General features: G+C 40.9%; 1 protein-coding gene across 3 annotated transcripts in view; it reads left to right on the forward strand.

Annotated features, from left to right (window-relative positions):
• SLC25A26 (solute carrier family 25 member 26) overlaps positions 1-23,889 on the forward strand; it is a 156,511-nt gene that overhangs the window by 17,708 nt on the left and 114,914 nt on the right. For all 3 annotated transcript variants that reach the window (XM_020978987.2, XM_020978986.2, XM_020978985.2), the window contains exons 4-5: positions 14,694-14,798; positions 16,159-16,206. In XM_020978987.2, coding sequence (XP_020834646.1) covers positions 14,694-14,798; positions 16,159-16,206 — 153 coding nt within the window. The remainder of the gene's footprint in view (positions 1-14,693; positions 14,799-16,158; positions 16,207-23,889) is intronic.

Consider the following 23,889-nt stretch of genomic DNA (forward strand, 5'->3'; position numbering starts at 1 on the left):
CATTTCTTACAGTGCAGTAGTGTTCTGTCACAACCATATACCACAGCTTGTTCAGCCATTGCACAGTTGATGGGCATCCCTGCAATTCCAGGGTTCTTTGCCACAACAGAGAAAGCTGCTATAAACGTTTTAGAACATAGAGATCCTTTCTTTAGAGAAATGTAATGTAAAGCAGTTGATATCAGGTGATGTTTTAGATGAAAAGGTGCCCCGGGGAAGCATGACCACAGCATAAAACCACTGGAAAGGAGAAAGGGAAAAGTCAGACAGAGATGCAGCCTGATGCCTCTCACCCCTTTCGTTTTCACTGTCACTGTGCTGGTCCCTAGGATCCAAGGCGCAGATGGAACTCTGCCCCCCTGGGGAATCACACATTCTGCTGGGGGTACAACGGGCATACAAAGCAGGCAATGAGCGAGTCATTGGAGGAGGAAGAGAATACTAATGACTGGGGGGCAGAGGAGCGTTAGCCCTTCCGCGGTGCCTCTCACCCAGGAGACACCCAGCTGCTTGTTGAGCTGAATTGAGCTCCGCCTCAAAGGAAGCTAACACTTCCCCCAGAGAGAGGCAGGTGCCTGTGTTGCCCAGGCACAGGGCGCGTAGCCGTGGGGGAGGCACGGGAGAGATGGAATACCTGCAGGGAGGTGCCCAGAGAGGAGTTCATTTGGTCAGTTGTGTGATTGAGAGCAGTAACAACTCAGGCTGGAAATGTAGGTGGGAACTGAATTGTGGGCTTTCAGTGACAGGCAGAAGAAATTGTTTGATCACAGAGATAGTTCAGAGCCCCTAATGGCTTTGCAGTAGGGTCTGGTGACAGAGTGAAGCCCATGCCTTAAGGTGGGTGCCTGCCTTGGGTGGCCAGGTGAGATAAGGCTGCCTGGGGCTGGTGCCAGGGTGAGGCCCTTGCCGTAGGGTGGGTGTCAGCCTTGGGTTGGGCATATAGCTGAGATTAGTCTAGTTGACAGAGCTGGAGGCTAAGATCTGGCAGAAAGTCTTTGAGACATTTCAGCGTTTCATTTGGTTTTCACATTTCTAGGGAATAAAAAACTTTATAGGTTCATTACCGTAAAATAGAATTTTTGATTGAAGAAATCACCTCTATAGTTGCTTGAGAGAAATGTCTAAACGAATTTACCTGAGAGACACTAAATATGTCTTTTGCCGTGGCATTTGGGAGAAAACTTCCTTTTGACATCAGTTTTAAGATGACTTTGCCAGAGTCCTAGTTGGCTTGTCACAGAGCTATGGAATTTCCAAAATAAATGGTCTTCACACCGATTTCAGTAGTAAAAGTGATAGGAATAAGTCTCACGTAACTTTATAGAATAATTTTTTAAGGTAGCAAACAGAGGAGGTGTTTTTCTATGAGTAGCTGCCAAAAATAATTAAATGTTGGGATATGCAGTTCTGCTAAGTGGTTAGGCAAGTAGCGTCACAATTATCCTACATGTAAACATTTTAGTCCCTAAATTATAATTTGCAAACTTGTTCAATTTCAATTTAAAAGCAATTTTTGCTTCATATTTTCCCTCATTAACTTAGGTTTATATCTGTTTATATTTTTGTCTTGTAATTAGTAATTTACTGAACTTTTTTTTGGGGGGAGGTACATATTAAAATAGTGTAAGTCTTGTGTTTTTAACGTGTTATGGTTTTAATGTCTCAGTTTTTGAAATTTCTGTCCAGGCAGACTTTTTTTCTGTTCACTAGGATTCATGTTGCATTGCCTCCTTTTAAGTGAACTATCATAAATGCAGTGTGTTTTGAGTGTTTGTTTAAAGCTCATCTCAGTGCGTTGTGGGGAAAAAAGCAAACAAAGTATTTTTTCCCCCATTTTCCCTGCTATTCACTCCAGTTATCATCCTCCCTGAAAGCTAGTTTGTCACATTGAAGGAAAGGCTTTCTTGCATTCATAAACCCTGTGTTCCTGAGGACTTGCCAGGAAATTCAAAGTGGTGCGCCTGGGAGGTGGGGGGGTGGGGGGGGAGTAGTGGGGGAGGGGCTCACACGTGGCAGCTCTTTAATTTCTCATGTCAAATGAGGCTTGTGTTTTGGTCTGAGAAAAAATGTTGCCTCTTTCTTATGTAACTGATGGATTTGCCTGTGAACCTCATAACATAATCTTGAGGGGGTCTGCATATATGCTAAGTATATGGGGGTTGGACACCAGAGATATAGATTATAGTAAAGGGTCTAGGCTTGGGATTATTTAGCCTTAGAAAAAACCTATCCCTGCTCTGCTTAGGTCTTAGGGTTACAGCCATTCCCTTGTCCCTGCTATGTAGTATTTCTTAGGTATCAAGAAAAATTAAAACGGGCCAGGTTAGTGGTGATAGTAATTTCTAGGTTCCATTCGTTCAGTGCCTGGTTGGTGCATCCTATTTTATTTAAAATAAACTGAAGCATTTTGTAAACTCAAGAAAATTGGGTTGATTTCAGTTCTGAAATCCTTGAACCACCAGGGTTTTCTCCTGAACCACCCTGCAGGTACTTAAGGTAAAATTCAGTGAAAAACCCCCAGCACCATGTGGCTGGAAATCTGCACAGAGGAATGGATTGTTTCCTGCCCAGTGACTGTCATTCCTACATGTTTTTCTCCTACATGTGTTGTTTCTGTGTGTGCACATGTTGGTAAATAAGATCAGGGATCATTAGTTACTAAATTTTTCCTAATAAGATTTTGTTTCTGGCTTTAGGTCTGTAAACTTTGTATTGTAGTTTTAGGAGAATATGGATACCAATCAGAAAAGCAGAAAGGCTTAATTTTTTTTGTGAGGTGACTTAAGAATTTTCACAGGGAAAATATAATGAAATAAAAGCAAATATATTTGTAATTCTTGACTGTACCAGTGACACAAAAGCCATGTAAATGACAGAAAAATAACTCATGGACGAAATGCTGTCAAAAACTTGACTTGTGAGAAAATAATGACAGTACTGGAAAGATGCTGTTGTAGAAGCTATAATTTGTGGTGGTTCTAATTATCAGCTCTGCCTGGAGTTACTTTGTGTCACCGACTCAGGCCTAGAAAGTGAGAAGAATAGGGACAAAATAATAACCATTCCCTATTGCAATTGCTTGATTAAAACTTAATGAGTAATCAATAAAACTATAATTACAGCAGTCTACCTTATGCCTGTAACTTGGAATACAGTAAAATCGATCAAATAAGATTTAATATGTGAGAACAGCAAAAGAAAAAAAAAGGTCCCTTTGTGCCATTTTTATGAGGAGGTTTGTTGTACCAAATCTCTAAATCCCCACCTCAATTATTTTACAGCTCAGTTTTCATCACACACACAAAAAAGCCTTGTGAAAGGTGGAAACTGTAATTAGATCAGAAGTGTTGAGGCACGCCTGCTTTAACTCCATAAATGCTGGTGCATCTAGGGCTTTGGGGGGATTTTTTTGGTTTTTTTTTTTTTCCCCTAAGGTACAAAGACGTGGCTTACATCTTTACTGTAGACTGCTTTCAGTAACAAAATGCAGGTAGTCCATAATGGTGCTAACGGCATTGCCAAAGAATGACCTCACAGTGGGTAGCGCTTGTGGTGTGGCTTTGGGCTGTCGGCATCTCTGTCCGCAGCCCAAAGAAGGTGAGTGTGTGGCACACGGAGTGTTAAAAGAAAATGTTAGCAGGAAATTATCACGTTAGTAATGGCTCAGCAAGTTCAGAATAACAACAGAAAACTTATATTGTAAATGGTGCTGAGTTTGTGAGAGAGAATTAATTGTTTTAAACCAGATTCCTACAGCTAGATGAAGTCTTTCTTGTACGTCAGCTTCCCTCCTGGATACCCTGACTCTGAGGAGTCGGAGTGATTCTGACGGGCTTGCCCAGCATGGAATAGAAAGTCACGAAGAATCCGTTCTCTCATGGTAAACCTTACTCTGCTTTGACCGTTCTATCAACAAACATTCCTTGGGAATTTCCAACCACCATCTGGTACCACCAGATATTGGCCAATTGAGCCCAATTTCTAAAAGATACCTCTCTGTAATACACATTTTTTTCCCCTGATGCTTAGTTTTATTTATATGTAGCCAATAGTTCTGTCTTACATTTCATGTCATTTTAAACAGCTGTAGAATTAAATTGCATATTATCTTGCAAATAAATTCTACTTTTTCCTCTTAAAAAATGGCTCAGCTTTGGGGCATTAAATCACATTGTGGTCTACTAATATTCATGTGCAGGCTCCAGGCCATTGGAAACTTGAGGAGGAGGAGAAGAAGGTGGGGGACGATGGTGGAAATTCTGTTGATGATGATTATTGATGGTGGTGGTGATGATTCCAATGAGGAAAAGGAGGATGGTGCTACCTGACATTTATAGTGTGCTTCCAGGTTTGCAAAGCCCTTTATCATCTATCATCCCATACATCATCTCCTTTGGTCTTTCTGTAAAGCTACATGTTAGTGGAATACCTACATGTGTATATATACATCTGTATGTATACGCACAAATAACTGAAATTAGTTTATGTGTTTCTTGGGTACAGTTCAGAGTGAACCCACTTTATACCAAGGTCCTCTTTATAGCAAACAGTGTTATTGGGAAATACTTATCCACTTATTACTGAATACATTCACCAAAGTGAGCATTGAAAGCATTATGATGTTAATGTCACTATTTGCATCTTGAAATATCAAGTTTTCTCTTGCTTATTATCATTGGCCTTGATAAGAAGAATCACTGACCAAGGTAATTTGGGGAAGACTGACCAATGTAGACAGTTTTTTAAATTAATCATGCCAAGTTTGGAAATATTCAGAAATTAATTCAGGTTAGCTCTGGTATGCAGAGTGGGTAGTATTTTGCCAAGTTCTTGTTCAAAAATATAATTGAGCTGTGGCAAAAGGTTGTTGAGAAAATGAGATTGCTGCCATTAGGACCTCCTGGAGAAGGCAGAGCAGTGTAGTTAGATCAGACGGAAACTCAAATTAAAATTGCAGCTGGAAATTGCTTGTAAATAAAGATGAATGGAGGCAGAAGTCTACGACACTGCCAAGAAATTCATCATACAATTAGAAGCTGAAACAGTAAATTAGGAACTGTCAAGCACCTAACCACCCACATGCAAACAGTTTTTATACATCTGAACACCCCTGTATTAGAAGGTGGAGTTGTACTCTGTTCTCATCTCTATTTTCTGATTTCTTATTGACCTGCTTTTCCATTGAGGACATTAGTCAAGCAATGACTTGGTAGTTATTTATTTCTTAGAAATTCTCAAGTATCAATCACCTATAAAACATGACCTACAGAACCTGAAAAATGTCTAGTCCCTTGCCTCCGTTTTACTCTTCCCCATCCCCTCTTCCCCAGGCCATTCCTTTGATTCCCTCCTTTGGCCCATACGCATGTACTGCTTTTATTTCAGCTCATGTTGGGTTTCCTCACTGTTTAATGCCAGACTTAGGTTGTCTTGTAACTGATTGGAAGCTTGATGCATCAGGATGTGTGGAGATTTCTCCTCTCGCCTGCATTAATTGGTGGTACTTTCTCTGTCTGGCTGATGGGCTCTCTAAGGCCCGGCATGCATGATATGCGTGTGTGTCTCGTGTTGGAAGTCCACTGTGCTTTTTTCCAGATTTCGAGCGAGGAAGGAGAGAAGATGAATGGAGAAGGGCAGAGTGAAGTCTGGCAGCAGGAAGCCAAGGTCGAAACTATGACTGGTTAGAGCAGTGGAGGTCTTGAGCTGCCCTGACTTGCGATGGGCTCTCTGACTCTGAGGCCTTCTCTTGAAGTACGCCCGTTTTGTGATAGTCACGAGAGCAAAGGTTGAGAATGGGAAGGCAAAGAGTTGTTAGTCCAGCACCCTCATTTTACGCAGGAGGAGACTTGGACACAGACCAGTGAAGGGATTTTTCCAAGGTGACATGTACCATCGAATCATCGGAGCTGGAGTTGGCATCCATGGCCTGTGATTCCAGGGCTTTTCCACTGTACCGGTCTGACATTTAAAGAAGAATTTTCCTCTTTGAATGATGAGTGTCAGGAACGAAAATATTATTTCCCTAAAAAAGGGGAAAATTTTGAAATTAATGCTCATACATCCTCCCAAAATACTCAGTTCCTTTGTTGACATACAGTTTTGAAGAGACAAGGAAATCCTTTGCCTATTATTCCTGAATTAGCTTTCTGTTTTATGAGAACTGCTTTTATTTTTGGACACAGTGTGTACTATTAGTTTAGATTATAAAAATTAAATTAGTTAACTAGAGCAGTACATTTTAGTACTGTATGTTATTTAGTCTGTGGACAAAGGAAAAAGAAATCTGCATTGTTCTTTAAGAGCAATAGGAAATGTAAAGTTAATAACCATAAATAAAATAAACATGCAGTAAGAAATGTGCATATCTGTATACATTACTTGTACACACACACACACACACACACACACATACACACACACACACACACATATATGTATATATAGTTATACACATATACCTACAGTACCATAATTTTGATCAAATGGGCTCAAACCAGTTAACAGCGCGAGGATGTAAGCTGCCCTGTGTCTGAAGTTCGGCTGCCTTGGGCTTCATTCTGGGGGGGTCAGTGTGCTGTCATTCAGGATGTGCTGGTCGCGGTTTGGGTCCCTTTCTGTAAAGCAGTGCCAGTTTGTTGATGCAGTTTCACAGAAACAGAAGGAGGATGATCTCCCTGTGGGATGGTGAAACTGGATCATGTGCAGTATGTGACCCTTAGGGTATCCCTTGGTAAACTGTTGCCAGAAAATATTAGGTGGAAAAGGTCAGTGTTATTCTCAAGGGCCCAGAGTCAGTGGTCAGGATCTTCTTGTTGATGTGAAGCTGCTACTGGTTTTGATCTTGCAGTGACAGTCTGTAATGAAGCATTGGGAAGAATTTCACTTGGGATCCTGGTGCTTTTTAGGCCCTTACAGCGCTGCTACAGGGGCACGACACTGCGTTCTGCTCTGTTGATGCAAAAGAAGTAGAAGAGATTGATGAGGCCTTTGACCTCAGGGGGATTACCTAATGAGAGAATTGCTGCCTGTCCATAGGAGAACAAAACATGGAGAACAGTTGCAAGGCAATATGTAAGGAAGTATGGCTAGTGGGGTGGATTTGGTGACGTGCTGTGGATTGCTGGACTTGAAGTCAGGAAATGTCAGTTCGAATCAACCCCCAGACATTTGTTTATCTGCTCTGTGATCTTAGACAAGTCGCTTCACCAGAAGGATGGGTAGACAGATTCTTGGTCTTCTCTGCGATTGGGGAGGCGAGGGGCCCTGGCGGCTCTGGAGCTCTCTGGATTCAGGCTCCCCCTCCGACTGCCCTGGGATGCCTTAAGGATCGTGCATTTCTGAGCTGGGGCTGATCTGCACGGGTAGAGGGAGTTCCTAGAGCAGTGAAATCACAGGTCGTATTGCAAGGTGAGGATGATGACACCCGTGTTCTCTGCCTCGTGAGATTGTGGTGAAGAATCAGTTGAGCGTCCACAAGCATATATTATTGAGTGTGGTCGATGGTAGGCCTCAGGCACAGGAAGGCAAAAGTGAGCTGGCTCCTGCTCCCCAGCTGCTCCCACGGTGGGGAGGAGGAGTAAGGATGGGGTTTGGGTTGTTTGAGACCGCCCTCGTCATCAGATCATGAGGAGAGAGACAGCGTTTTGCTCATCTTATGTCCTGTGAATATGAAGGAATCTCGTGTGTTCACTTATTGCAAGTCTGAGTATTCCCACTTGGGTTTTGTGAAATCCCATGAGTTAATGTAGAGTCATGCGAAGAACACTAGATTCATAGCCTCCCTCTGACCCTTACTAGCTTTGTGGCCTTGGGCAAGTCAGTGGCACTTACTGGGTCTCAGTTTCCTTATCTGTAAAATGACAGTGTTGGACGAGCTGGCCTTTGAGGTAGGTCCCTTCCGTCCTGCTCTCAGCTATATTTGGGTTCGTTAATGAGACACTTGGAGCATAAGAGTCTGTATGGAAGGTTAGTCAGATTAGTAAGAACGGTCGTCCTGCCACAGTTAAATGTATTTCTTTCTAACCTACTGAAATAAATGAACCAAAACCTTGATTGTCTACAGATAGAGATATGAATAACAGTGTTAAAACTTACGTCCCAAGATTGATTATCAATGAAATGTAGCACATGGACCTCTGTAGGTTATAGAGCTTAGATAGAATTCAATGATTGTTACATTTTGGGATAAGATTGCTTTTTAAAAAAATCTGGAGGGTATAAATATGCAACAATAAAATGAAAAGCTGAATCTTTTTTTAACCACGAGATGGCAGTCTTGTCACATACATGTACCATGTAACTAATACATACAGGTTTGGGTTTACTTTAAACATTGATTGAAAAAGTGAGGGGTTTTTTTTTAAGACTATTATTAATTTGGAAATCTGCCCTCAAAATCAATTAAATAAGGATGAATGTAACAGAAACTTCAGAAGCAGTATACAAAGGACAATTGATAGAGAATTCTAAATGACTGGAGTAGAATACAAAAATACCTCTCTTTTCTAAATTCTATTTATAGCATGCTGTTAAGAGAGTTGTTGCCTGCTCCTTGAGGCTTATTCTACAAAGGATAAAGCATTTTATACTTCTAATCAGATTACTTTTTGATTGAATATACAACATATAATTACTAAAAATGATCCTGTTGAAATCTTGGATTATTTTTTGGCCTGGACCTAAAATTATGTTGATATAGGAGACTCCTACCTAGTAAATCTCCCCTATCAATGTAGATCAATGCCTGCCCTGTAATTTAGTTTTAGAGAGTTGTTTGGTACATTGAAAATCTGAAGTGGCCTGCCCAGGGGTCACACTGCTGGTGTGTGTCAGGAATGGGACTTGGAGCCAGGAATTCCAGAGCTCATAGCCTCTGTTCACTATACCATGCTGCCAGGGAAGAATTATCTAAATTAGTAAGCTTTTTATCCTACTAGTGATATAGGATATATCATATACATATATAGATAGATAGTTATCCTATATAGAGAGAAAGAATATGTGTTCTATGTGTAGGGTATGCCCATAATGAAAAGAACGTAGTAGAGATCTAGTTTCTTTCTATTTTGGGTTCTTACATAAATAACAAGAGTGACTTTGGGCAAGTCATTGAACCTCTTGGTGTCCTAGCTCATTGTGATATGATCAGTTCTCACTTCCAAAGGAATATTGCAGAAGCAAATGATACTTGAGTTAGCACCGTGGTAGATCCAAGGACTCCTCAGTAGATATACTTTAACCTAAATTTTAGCCAAGCTTTTGGCACAGCCATTCATGCTATTTTTGTGGACAAACCAGAAAGAGGGCAGCTAGACAGTAGTAGAGGGAGGTAGATTGGGAGTTGATTGAATGCTTGGATGCAAAGAGTAGCTGTTAATGGTGTGATACCAATTTAGTAGAGGCTTCTAGAACCAAGGTTTTCAGGGGTCTGTGCTTGGCCCTGTGTTCTTCAACATTTTGATTACTGGCATAGATAAAGGCATAGACAATATATTTATCTTATTTGCAGATGAAACAAAATTAGGAGGGTAAGTTGAGCAGCAAAATCAGGATCAAGAGGTCTTGACAGGCAAGAATATTGTCCCAAGTCTAATTCAGTGAATTTGAATAGGGTTGAGTTTAAAAAAAAAAAACTTCACAAGTAAATTTAAAAGTGAAGGGAATTATGGCTAGGCAGCCGTTCATCTGGGAAAGATTTGAGGGTTTGGGGAAATTGAAAGCTTAATGTGAGTCAACAGTGTGACATGGGAGCCCAAAAAGCCAATGATATTTTAAGCTCCTAGTTAGGACAAGAGAGCCCATAGTTGATCAGTGCTCTAGTTAGACCCCATGGCTAGCACTAGGGTTATCTCTAGGTGTCACGTTTTAGGAAGGATGTTGATAAGCTGGGGTGCATCCAAAAGAGGGTGACCAGGATGGTGAAGAACCTTGAGATCATGCCATATGAATATTGGTTGTAGGAATTCACGATGTTTATAGCCTGGAGAAGAGAAGATTGTAGGGGCAGTGAGGGTGGCAGAGATTATGGATGGTCTCAGTGTCATCTGGGATTTCGAGTATCTGAAGGATTGTCTTGTGGAAGAGGGATCAGAACTAGGAGCCACGGATGGGAGTTGCCTTGAAGCTTGGCCTAGGACAATCTTCCTATCAGTTAATGCTTTGCCAGTGTGCAGTGAGCTGTGGCATTGAGTCCTTCCTGCCCCTGGTGCACCTCGTGGAGGGCTTTGAGCAAAGGCCGGACCCTGGGTTTGGCACCTTGTAGAAGGGACTCATTCTCTTTCAGGTACAAGTTGGGCCGGGTGCCTTTTGCCCTCCCTCTCAACTGTGAGATCCAGTTGTGATTCCAAGAGTCTTTAGAGAAATGTCATCAGAAGTATGGGATGTTTTTATGAATTATTCCAAATTGTTTGGAAAAAAGATAGAGTATTTGTTTATCATTTGAAGTGTCCTGGAGATCAGCCCATCTCAGCACTAGGAAGCTTTGTCGGCAGTTGGCAGTGCTCCTCGAGGCCTGATGGTGGAGGAGCTGACAACTCCAGTTCTCTAAGTGATTGAACGTTATCTGAGAAATCAGGCAGTATGCTTTCTGGGGTCTTCCCCCTCTTGTGCCCTAGTCCATACAGTCTCCTGAGAGTTGTTTTCTGATGAGTAGCCTGTTTGTCCATTTTATTATTTTCCATATCTTAAATATACAAAGGAAAATTTGGCATGTGCGATAAATCAGTGAATTCTCCTAGTTTTTGAAAATATCTATACCAAAGTACATAAAAGTCTTTGTATCAGTTTTGTTATTCACCAGTGTTTCAAATCTAAATTCCATTGTAGTATAGGCAGTATGAGTAATCCTCACAAAAGGAAATAAAGATTGACTCGATAAATAAGAATGCTTGTGTTTTTCTTTAGAAAGTTCTAAGTTTCTTTTATTTTTGTAGAATTTAACATATAATAAGGTCTTAGGGTAGTGGCATTTTCATTAGACCCATCTGGATGCTTCCCACAGAGGAGCCCAGATCTTTTGAGTGAAGAGTGTTCTGAAGAATGCATTTACTGATAGATCTGCAGCTGACATTACCGTTATTTCCTTTCATAGAACTATAGTGCTATAACATGTTTTTGTTCTTGTGCAGCGAAATATTCCCTTGTAGCTCAAATTCAAATCTAAGAAAGATCAGAGTTAATAGAAAACAAAATGGAAGGTGCTGAAGGTATCTGGAGAAAATAGATAGAGGCATTACTTTGTAGCTTCTCTCTTCGGCCAGAATTGCAGAACCATAGAAGTCAGGAAGCCATGCTGGGTGCTTTGTACCCCTTTGCCTGGTTATATTGTTTTTCATCTGAGAACCTTTTTAAAGTTTTCCTTCCGCCTCTGTATTTTTAAGGAATAAAAACCTAATGTAAGGACATGGAAGGTTATGAAGCATGAAGTTCTATAAATATTTATGCCAAACCACTAAAGTCGACAGTTCCTATTTTCTTGACATATTGGGGTCGTTCATCACTTTTGACCCTTAGAATTGAAAAGTACATGGTGTTGTACCTTTTTGAGAATGGATTTTAGTTATCAGGAGCTGCCTTGTTAGGGTCCTAGGAGTTTCAGTAGCCTTGATTTCACATTGCAGTTATTAATAGGGGCTTTAGAGTTTAGGCAGTGTTATCAAAAGTAAGGGCCGTGGGCTTGCATGGTTGTTCTTACTCACTTCAGGCCACATCACCGTGAGCTAGTTAAGCTCACTGCATAATCTTTCTTCTTGCTGTGCTTTGTCATTGTTATACGTGTGGCTCTTCTGAGTATGGCTGCTGAAAATCACTGTTTTGAATCTGGTCTTTCGCACACATTCCCGTCCTCTTGTGTTCCAGCTCAAGTAAGATGTGCTGTTCTTGAGTGGCTGCTACCACTTTTTAAACACTGGTTGATTGTATCCATTTGAAGAATTTTGGATGACTACTTAAATAGTTTTTGTAGGTGCTATTTTGTATACAAAATGTATTTTGTAGGTAGTTAGGCTTTTCTCTTTTTCTTCTCCAAGATAAAAGGAGCCATTTTATTGCAGACTTTTGCCAGTTGATCGCTAAGGTTTGTTACATATATGCGTGCAGCTAGTGGATAGAGGGTTGGGTCCAGAGTCAGGAAGACCTGAGCTCAAATCCAGCCTCAGACACTTCCTAGCTGTGTGACCCTGGGCAAGTCACTTAACCCTGTTTGCCTCAGTTTCTTCATCTGTAAAATGAAGTGGAAAAGGAAATGGCAAACCATTCCAGTGTCCTTGCCAAGAAAACCCCAGATGAAATCAAGAAGAGTGAACGAGAAGATATATAAAATAATCAGACAGCTGCCTGCGGCCGTGAGCAGTCAAATGCGAAATGATACCTTGAAGCCTGTTGAGTAGTGTTGGAATTAGGATTTAGGAGGGAGAACAGAATATGGATTGAGTTTGCTTTTTAAAATTTAATTTAATTTAATTTTTTTGTGGAGGTGCTATGCTAAAGCCATCTCCGTACTATTTTAATTTAGTAATAACTGATTAAACTTGTATTAAGTGCTTACTATGTTATCAGGTAGTATGATAAGTGTTACACGTTCAAAGAGAAAGTAAAAATCCTGTGCTCAAGGATATTTTAATGGAGGAGCTAACATGTATATAAAAGGGTACTTGCAAGATAAATGGAAATAAATGGAAGGTCATCTTTAGGAGAAGGCCTTAGCAACTGGGAGAACGGGGAAGAGTCTCCTGAAGATCATTGCAGGCATGGAAAAGTGTGTGGTGTTGCTGGGGTATGAGGGTCCAGATATTTTCTTTGAATTTATCATAAGTACTTTTGTTTACCTATATTGTAAAACTGTATAAAGACAAATTAGGTAAGAGAAAGTATTTTAAGTCATACGAAGGTGTTTTGTTCGGATTTTTTTTTTAATCTGGTGGACAACAAATATTATGATTCATTGACTATTAAGTACATACTGGATCCCAGAGAGCAGAATTAGGAGCAATTGATAGAATTGAAAGGAGGATAGATTTCAGGCTGACTGTCAGGATAGACTTCCTAATGATTTCAACTATCTAAAATTGGAGGGACCCCCTTGGGGAGGGGTGTGCCCTTTCATATCACTGGAGGTGTTGAAGCAGTGGCTGAATGCGCATTTATCTGACATATTGTGTGGGGACGTCCTGTTGGGGTGCAGGGTGGACCAGAGGCAGCCTCTTAGGTCCCTTTTAGCTCTGAAATGCCCTTGCCCCATTAGGCTGATTCTCACCTGGGGAATCCTCATTTCCATGGGTCTTTATCTGCCTTTATTACTTCTTGGGCCCATAGACATGCAGTTGCCTCTCCTTAAGGGCCCCGGGGGAAGAGGATAACCTCTTTAATTATTTGGTGAAGATTGTATCTTTTACTTGGGCAGCCCAGAAAAGACTATAAGGCTGTAGGAGATTTCCTCCAGACTCAAGCTGAATTTTTGGTCCCAAACTCTTAGAACACCTAGGCTTTTGGTGGGTATGTTTTCTGAACCAAAAAGTGAGACACGAGGATGTTATTTCTTTTTGTAAATCCTCATTAATAGAGCTTTCTCTCCTTTTCTCTCTCCCTCCCTCCCTCTCTCTTTCCCCCTTCCCCCGTTTCTCTTCCTCCCTCCCTCCGCCTCTTCTTCTCTTCTTCCCTCCCTTTCTCTCTCTTTCCCCTCTTCTCTTTCTGTCATTAGGTCATAATATTAAGAGAATAAAATATCTGAAAGGTATTCATTTTTAAGCAGTCCCTAATCTGTATGCTTTTGCTATCTTCAGAAGTTTGTTTTTGTCAAGTTTCTCAGTCCTTTGAAGATGTGTGAATAATTGCTAACATTTGAGAATGCAACATTTTTCATTTCCAATATGAAACTTTCATTTTATAGAGCTTGTGTCCATGTTTCCTAATATAGATTGCTGTGTTCTAACTCCTAAAAAAAAAGTACCTTTGTGATCTTCAGAGTCCAGTATTATAGATTTAGCTTTTGTTTTATTCATGGGTATAGAGAATGGAACTGTGATTCCACTGGTATGGGGGATTACTGGGTAAGGAAACTCTTTCACCCAATACATGCCTGCCCTTACTCCAGAACTTTGGTTTTAGACAGTTGCCTAGAGCAGAGATGTCAAACTGGCACTTTGTGGCTGCCAGACCCCCAGGTACAGCTGATTAAAATGCAGTTGGGAAATACTTAACAAAATCAATAAAAATATGGCACAACATAGATGATGTTCATTTGTGGTTTTCTAAGTCAGTGCCATAAATCAGCATTTGAGTTTAACCCTACTGGTCTAAAGGAGTGAGAGGTGAAATTCCTTGCCCACGGTCGCCGTCAGTATATGTCAGAAGTGGGACTGGAACCTGGCCTTTCCTTACTCAGAGAAAAACTCTTCTTCTACTGTGATATGTGAAGTACTCAGTAAATGCTTGTTGAACAAATGAATTTTTATTGGAATGTTATCTTTTTGTTATGGATGACCTCATTTTTTGTGGTTAATACAACTTTTTTTTTTTTGGCTATTGGGGTTAAGTGACTTGCCCAGGGTCACACAGCTAGTAAGTGTCAAGTGTTTGGTCTGAGGCCGAATTTGAACTCAGGTCCTCCTGATTTCAGCGCCGGTGCTCTATCCACTGCGCCACCTAGCTGCCCCCCTTAATACAACTTTCTTAAGATAAAATGCGTTCTTTTTTAGGTGGCCTGTTTCATCCGTGTTCCTTCAGAAGTTGTGAAACAGAGGGCACAGGTGTCTGCTGCTTCTGGGACATTTCACATTTTTTCCAACATCCTGTATCAAGAGGTAAGATCAGCTTTTGGACTATGATCTTCTCTAAACGCAGTGTAAATAGTTAGCTGGCAGGTTGGTGAATCTTAGTGACACATGAGTTCCCAGCAGATCTTTCCTCCATACATTTAGTAGTTTTCACCATCATGAAATATTCAACCTCCTAGTTAGCGGCTGTATTTGACCATCTGGGAAAGGGTGAGACCACAGTAGAATCGGCATCAGTACTCACACTGGGAAGTTGTTTAGGCATCATACCTCTATTACCAGTTAGTGCCCAGCCTTAAACTTATTTCAGAATTATCAGCGACTTTTGTTTTTACCCTACAATCAGTTCCCGATGTGTGGCCACCCTCACCACTGAATTTCCTCCTTTTAATAAAGAAAATTGTTAAGCAGAATCAACTGGCAAGATGGCCCTGTCTGATAATGTATGCAGGATTCCATTCCTGTACTACCCCACCTGTCTGATGAGGAGAGGAGTGCTTCCTTATTACAAATCACTCTTACTAATAATGAGGCTAGGGGATATTTAGTAGCTGAAATTACGGCTAAGAGCACCTGGAATTGGCAGCGTTTTTGCATGTTTAGCAAGTAATAACAGTATCATCACACTGGGATGGTCCTCTGTGCAGTTTTTCTGGAAATCTGCACGAACAACTCTTAAAAGACAATTGAAGTAGAAGTTTCTAGGAGTCCCAGAAACGATATTTTTTAATTGAACTGCTAAAGGAATTGTTTAGAAAAGAAGTAATTATTACCATCTGCTTCTCACCTAAGGAAGAGGTCATAGAGTTTTAATTACAGAAATAAAAGATGTCCATTGGAAAGCTTGTGCTGACTCCCGTAGATGGCAGAACAGGAAAATCAGAACTCCTTCGGGGAAAGGCTGTAGTTAATCATTACATTAAGGGGAGATTATTAAGTCATGCATCTGTGTGCCATCTTCTGGTTCAAACTGTGGGGTATAATTTCATTTTTATATGAATGAAAAATTGCTACTCTGTGAGTATTTACATTTGGAAATGGTTCTCTTTTAAAGTATCTCAAGCGCTCCTTCTAGTAATTACCCACAGAGAAGAGGAAATATAAGATAACAGAAACAACAGTGAGAAGAGTTTGTGTGCTCCAGTAATATTACCAGAAAAGCTCCCATTTTAGTGGGAGTTAATCAAACTTCTGGGTGGAAGATCCACCCTAGGGATCCGCAGAGGTAGACACCCACCCACTTTCTTTCTAGGGTGCTTCACTTTTGTAGGTTTTAGAGCTCAGTGCTCGGTATGGATAAAATCACAATACATGGAATGTCATTTGAAAATTGCTTTTGCTAGCAGAATTTTCCTTTAGTGAAAGCCTCTCAATGTCTTTGTTACAGGGCATCCAAGGATTATATCGCGGTTATAAAAGCACTGTTTTAAGAGAGGTAAACCACTTATTTTTTTCTGTTTCAAATTACAATGAGAAGCAACAGTCATTTTAAGGACAAAAATCTGATGACATTTTGTTCAGTAAAGCTACAAGTCACAACAGAAATAATTATTTTTGGTAATTGATCACTAATCTTTCTGTCAACCTTGAGTCTTGTTCCCAGGACAATTTGGTTTTTCTCCTATGATGATGATGATGATGATGATGATGATGATAATAATGATGATGACTTTTACTTGGAGGTCTCTTTCTGCTTTGTGGAACACTTTTCTATCTGTTTTCTCATTTGGTTTTCAGAACCACGCTGTAAGTTGGGCAAGATAGATGGGATGATTATTCTCCATTGGATAGACAAGCTTGAGGCTCAGGAAGGTGGTGATTTTCCTGTAGCCAGACAGCTAATTAATTGGTGATAGACAAATCGGGACCTCGATCTTGGGTCTTTTGGTTCCTAACCCTTTGTGACAGGTCTCACTGTGTCCTTTCATCCTTCAAGCACGGTCTGGTGGGAAAGCAGTGGAATCAAATATTAAGAGAAAGATGGTCTTCATGTAACCGCCTCATTCAGAATGGGTGACTTTTTTTTAACATTTCCATTTATTATTTATTTTTGCATTCTTTTCTTTTTTAAATGAGTTTCAAATTCTCTCTCCCTCTCACCCACCCCTTCCACCACCCATTGAGAAGGCAAGTGATAGATCAGTTATACATGTTAAATCATGCAAAACATATTTCCATATTAGCCCTATCTTTTTTAAAAGCAAGAAAAGCAAAGTTAGAAAATTATACTTCAGTTGGCACTCAGAGTTCTTAATTCTGTCTTGGAGGCAGATGGCATTTTTTCATCATGAATCCTTAGAAATTGTCTTGGATCGTTATATTGATCAGAGTAGCCAGGTATTTCACAATTGATCATCATTACAACTTTACTGTTACTGTGCACAATGATGTCCTGGTTTTCTCTCTTTACTTTGTGCCAGTTCATATAGGTGTTGCTATGCTTTTTTCTGAAACCACCCCCTTATCATTTCTTATAGCATAATAGTATTCCATCACAGTTGTATTCCAGAGCTTGTTCAGCCATTCCCCAGTTGAGCATCCCCTCAATATCCAGTTCTTGGCCACCACAAAAAGATCTACTTGCTATAAATGTTTTTGTACGTATAGGTCCTTTTCCCTTTTCTTTGATCTCTTTCGTATACAGACCTAGTAGTGGTATGGTTGTGTCAAAGGGTACGCGCAGTTTTGTAGTCCTTTGGGCCTAATTCCAGATTGTTCCCCAGAATGGTTTGGCCAGTTCACTACTCTGCCAGCAGTTCATTAACATAGCTATTTTCCCTTATTCCCTCCAGCATTTGTCATTTCTGATACATGTGAGGTAGCAGTTCAGAGATGTTTTAATTTGCATCGATAATGATTTAGAACATTTTTTCATGTGACTACAGGTAGCTTTGATTTCCAGAATGGGTGATCTTCTAACAGTCCCTTAGCTTGTATAATGCCATAACAATTAAAAAGAGTTTTCAGTTATTCTTTCTCATTTGGTGCTCACAACAACCCCATTAGGAAGGTATTAGAAGGAAACAGTCTTAGAGAAAATTAACCTGTCCAAGTTGGGACTTTAACGGAGGGCTTTTGACTTGACACCCCTTGCCCCCTTTCCAGGGCTTCTTCCAAAAGAAGTTTAGGTTAGAGATGAGAGATCATCTGATATTTAATTAGAGGCAAGATGTCAAGTAATAAAAATAGCAAAGTATAGTGGAGATAGCACTGGGCTTCGAATCAGAAGAGAACTAAATTTGGATCTCAGCTTTGTGACTTACTAGTTACCTAATTCTGGGACAAATCATTTGATTTCTCTGGGCCAGACAGGGTAATCTGAAGGGCCTTTCCAGCTTTAAATTTAATGAACCACAATTACCATCAAAGACAACATTTATTCGTAATTAACAATTTAAAGGAATTCACAAAGAGCAAGCAATATGTTTCTGTATAGCAGTATGTAAAAACTTTTCCCTTTTAATGAAAGAAATGTAAAGCTTCACAACTTGTAAGCAGATACTTAAGGAAACAATTTTTGTGTCACAAATGAGCCCATTTTAAACATTAAAAATTCAGTTTCAAGTCACAGTAATAGGCAGGTGCCTTCTAGGTGCCAAGAACTGTGCTTGATGCTAAGCAATCCCTACCTTCGAGGGGCATATGTTCTGCTGATAGAAGCAACATATTCACAGATAAGTAAATAAAACATGTAGTAGAAGAAGTAGAAAATAATTTGGGGGGTAGGAAGAAATGAACACTTATATCTGGGCAGATCAGGAAAGGCTTCCTGGAGGAGCCAGTGCCTGGCCCATGCTTTGTAAGGAGGACCAAGGATTCTGGAAGAATGGGAGAAGAGGGAGAGTCGTCCGAGCTGAAGAAGCAGCTTTTGCAAAAGCTCAGAGGCTTTTGGAAGATGGCAGATCTTGTGTAAGGATTGGCAAGAAGGCCTGGATGGCTGAATAGATTGCATGGGGGTATGTTGGTGTGAGATAAGGGAAGCCACTGAAACTTGGGGAGCAGGTATGTGACATGGTCAGACCTGTGCTCTTGGAATGTCATTTTGGCGGCAGTGTAGAGGGGAAAGCCTAGAAGCAGGGAGGGAAGCAATAAGGTGGTCCAGAGTGGGGCTGCATACTAACCAGGTGAGAAGAAGAGGGATGGATGGAGCCAAGACCGATAAGACCTCTAGCTTCATGAATCTCTGGGAGGGTAAAAGAGAGCTAATGGGTAGACAGTACTTCAAAGTGCAGAGCTGTTGATGCCCTCTGGGTCACTTACTTTGGAAATGCTTGTGTTTTTAAGTATCTTATGTACTCTTTGCAAGTGGAATTGGGACCCTCTGCAGAAACAGGAAAATCAGGAAAAGGGTGAGTTTTAGGGAGAAAAAGTGAGACCTTCTTTTTGGGTATGTTGAATTTGAGATGCCTCTGGCATCTCCAGGTAGAAGTGTCCAGTTGCTGCGTGGTAATATGAGATTGCCACTAAGGAGACAGATGAGGGTTGGATACCTAGGTCAGGGAGTCATCTGCATAGAGATGATAGTTGAACCTATAGCAGCTGATGAAAGAAAAGATTAAAAGGCACAGGACAGAGCGCTGAGGGATAGCCAAGCGTAGGGGTCAGCGAATGGTTGATCCCAGTGAAGGAGACTGAGAAGAAATGGTGAGACAAGTAGTAAGAAAACCTGGAGAAGCAGTGCTAGGAAGTGCCCAGGGGGAGGAGGTGGGCCAGAAGGGAAACTGAGAACAGGCTTTTGGATTTCATAGTCAGATGAGGAAGAAGCCCAAAAGTGAATGGGGCGTGAGGCAGTGGAGGCAGAGGATAATTTGGCTGAGAAAGGGATGTTGGAGGGTCTAGTGACAGATGGAGGAGACCTCACTATGCTTGTAGGTAGCAAGGAAGGAATATGAAATTATTTGAATATGAAGTTTATACTTGTTAAATCCAGCTACTTAATGTTTTAATTCCAATAGTTTTGAGATTATCTGTTCAATTTCTTTCTTGTTTAGCTTTCATGAAGGCACATAATGCTATTTATTGTACATTACTTCTTGAAGACATCAGGTTGGAATATAATTTGCCAGTGGCTACTATTTTAAGGACCCCACAAATAAGAATGTAAGCCTTTATTTTATAAAGCTCTGCTTTGTAACCCAGGTTATTTTATATTTAGGATTCCTTTGAGACAGAAACATTTTCATTTGTCAGTTCTATTTTTCAGTGATCTAAATGAAAGCTACTTTTATGCATTTATAGAAGAAAATTAAGTTGTATAAAAGCAGAACGCTTAGACTCAGGGAGGGCTTTTGTTTTGTTTGATCACAAAGCATTGTCTTCACACTCTATAAAAATATTTTGCATGTCGTTTAAGTAGAGTTTTTGAGAGAATTGCATTAGAAACAATAATTAATCAGTGCTGGCAAAGGCCTTTGCAGAACTGTTTTTAAGGAAATCAAATGCCTCAAAATTAGGTATTTGGGGGGAAAATGACACCTGCCTTTCAGAAATGTAACTTTCCCAGTACCTTCATTCTGTACTCATTTTCTGGCTCACTAAACATGTGTTATTTACTCAGATTCCATCTTGATGCAGGGAAAGAGGGCAACAAGTGTTTTTTATTTCTTTGAGAGGTTCTGAATAAATGAATATATTTACATGCCACCAAATACTGATTTTGCATACAAACAAATAGATGAAACACATGGTTACAACTGGATGCTATTCTCTTTAAAATTTGTTGTGACATATGTCAAGCCAGTAATTAATTTCTAGGCTGCTATCTTACAGACTCTCTGACCCTGCTGAGATAACTTTGTTTACTCAGAATGGCAGGGCTTTGTTGGGAATTTAATTGGGGTCTTCTGCATTATATGTATTCATAAAAGAACCTTCAGAACTGATTTCTGTTGAAATATTGCCTTCCTAGAGGCTCTTTCTGATAGAATCAGAAGCAAATTATTGCTGAATGAAATGTAGTTTCTTTTTCCAAATGAGGACAATCAGAAGTGATATGTCTGTTTTAAACAAACATCTTTGCGTTGCAACTAGTTTCACTTTTGACATTTTTCTGACACCAACACCCCTTCCTTTTGGGAAAGTTCCGAAACGACTAGGAAATTTGCACGTTTGTTCTAGATGCATTCTCCCCTTTAAAATGTTGACTTTGCCCCCCAGGAAGCCGTAGCATGAGCTTGAGACTTGTATTAGTGGATATGTTCTCCAGATGCTCAAGAAACTGGGACGTCATTATTTCCCAGAATATGTGTTGAACTGTGTATTTTATTTAGCCTTTATGATGGTGGAAATCATTTGCTTGATTAACAGGACAAGGAGACCTTGAGGAGAGTCTAAGTATAGCTGGCATATCATGCTGCTTTTGCTAATTTTTAAAACCTCATCATTCTTATTTACATTGCTGCAGATCTATAGCATAATTGGCATAATGAGATGGGGGTCAGTATGCTGCTGGAAAGGAAGGTTAGGGAAGCTTGGTTCTCCAGATGCTCTTGCCTTCATAACTAAGTCAATTCCACATGGGGCTGTGAGCGAGCGGGGATACCTTTAGTGAGCTTCAAGTCAGCATCTTTAAAATAGTATACGGGGACCTTTTGATGGAAATCTGAAGTTGGTTTTAATATAACGACAGTAGGTGGAAACATTTGGGAACCAGGGGAGATTTAGTTTATGTATGTGCGGAGGTGGGAAATTCCAGGCCCCCAGACTGCTGTTCCTCTGGGTTGCTTTTGTATCCAGAGTGTAGTTTCTAGCTTGGTGGGCTTCTCTGGTTGTCTCTTTCACTCAGCCTCTGGGGGTTTTATGTTGAGAACAATTGAAGTGCTGAAATACAGGTAATTACCATTTCAAAGGGCAATGATGAGGGGTTGGTATACTCTGAAGGCCTTAGTCGGGAACTCTGGGTTGGACAAGAATAGATTAGCTAATGTAGTCAGTTTTAGTACCCCACTCCCCTCCTAGCCTACTTTCCCTGCCCAGCTCTTACCCCCTTTTAGTCCTCATCACTTTCGTTTTCCCCTTTCATTCTTCCTTCTTCCTCTTCCTTCCTTCCTTCCTTCCTTCCTTCCTTCCTTCCTTCCTTCCTTCCTTCCTTCCTTCCTTCCTTCCTTCTATAATATATGAATTGAAGCATATTTTAAAATACTTAGGTCTGTTAGATAATTTTAGGTTCTCTGATCATGATGTAAAAATCAAGCAAGTTTAGTAGTTTGTCTCAACAAAAAAGAAACCTACATTAATTCCTTTTTATATTTGTGTGGTCTGCCCTCGTTCAGACCTCATTTCTTTTGCCCTGGCTGTTGCAGCAAGTCCCTAATTGGATTTCAGCTTCCTCCCTCATCCATTCTCCACACAACTGCCCCACAACATCTTCCTAAAGCATAAATCTGACCCTGACACTCCCTTCCCCCTGTGCTTTGGTTGTATTCTTTTAACTCTAGGAGAAAACACAGGCTCCTCAGCCTCCAGGCTTGTCCCCAGCCTGTCTTTCCAGATACATTTCCCATTGCTTCTGTTCAAGCTCTTCTTCATGTTCCAGCCAGATTGTTAAGGTGAATTTGTAGCTGACTTCATGGTCAGAATGAAGAGTAGTCATTATCCAGTCCGTGCAATCTAGAGGGAAGTCTAGAGGTGATAGTCCAGCCATTTATCCATTCTCTTCTGCTTCTGTATCATCTGTGACTAGGATGAAGCCATAGGTAGCCATGCTTGGCAGATTTGCACATGACAAAAAGCTGGGAAGAGATGCTAACAGACTGAACGCCAGTCATGATCCAAGGCTTCAGTAGACTAGAAAATGGGCCAAATTCGGTAGGATGAAGGAAGTTTATAGGGATAAACTTAATCCTGCACCTGTGTTCAAAAAAATCAACTCCACAAGGACAGAATGGGAAGATATGGTCAGATAAGAGATCATCTGAAAAGATTTTCAGTTTTTGGGGGACTTCAAGGGTAATATCAATCAATGTAGTGTGGCTGCCACAAAAAGCCATTGTGATAACGTCCAGAGTGAAGGCAGTGACGTTATGCATGTATCCTCCCTGGGTCAGACGTCCCTTCAGTTCCAGGATCCACATTTGAGAAAAGAGGAGGATGAGTTGGAGAGCGGCCATGGAGCTGAGTGTGCCCATTGGCTGCAGGAGTCAAGGCTGTTGTCCCGAAGAAAAAACACGGATGGGAGACAGAGCTTTCACCAAGCATTTGAAAGGCTCCCATGGTGGAAGAGAGGTCACCCTTAGCTCCTGTTAACTGAGAGGGAAGAAGCAGGAGAAGAAGGAGGTTCATCTCTATGTATGTAAGGAAGAACAATGCACTTCTCTTTTAGGGAATTTTTAAAGATTTTGTGGTTTGTTGTTTTTTTAACTGAAATACAGAACTGAGCTACCTAAAAATGGAATGGCCTGGCTGGGAGCTTGTCAGTTCTCCCTCAGGTAAAAGTTGGATGATTCCCTTGTTGGGGATTTTATAGAGAGAATCTGTTTTCAGTCAGCATTGGGCTGGTCCAGAGGGCTTCTGAGCTCCCTGCAGCTCTGACACTCTGTTGTTCTTCCCTGATTTCCCTGGTCGGTAAGGCCCACTCAGAACTCACACAGCGCAGCTTTATGAATCTGTGCTACACTGATCCTGCCAGGCACGTTATGACTCAGACTGTGAGTCCTGACCTAAACTTTCGATTGTTGCCAGACCAGCCGGTGTTGATGAAGTGCCTCCCGGGTGCCAGGCATCGTGTGAAGAAGCACCAGTTCACTGGCAGCCCCTGTTCTTGGGAAGCTAAGGCAGGGCTTTGCATCCATAGAGCAGGCACTTCAGAGGTTTTGTGTTGTAACAAGAGGCCAGAATACTGAGAGACAGGTTGCTAGTCAGTGGATAGATCCAGCAACAGCAGTAATGATTAGATGTCGTATCTGGCTGCTGCTCTCACGTTTGCAGAGTGCTTCTCTTACAACAGCTCCGTGAGTAAGTATTGTCAGTATTGGGGCACTGAGGACATCGACTCTGTCGCAGTTAGGAAAGGAGGACAGAGGTCTCCAGCTCTGCTGTCCTGGACAGTCTGGCTGCTGGGGTCAGGTTTGTCTGGACAGCATTTAGGACTTAGCCCCTCGGAGAGGGAAAGCAATTAAAA

This window comes from Phascolarctos cinereus, unplaced genomic scaffold (genome assembly GCF_003287225.1).
Source record: "Phascolarctos cinereus isolate Bilbo 61053 unplaced genomic scaffold, phaCin_HiC Scaffold_4;HRSCAF=312, whole genome shotgun sequence".
Lineage (NCBI taxonomy): Eukaryota > Metazoa > Chordata > Mammalia > Diprotodontia > Phascolarctidae > Phascolarctos > Phascolarctos cinereus.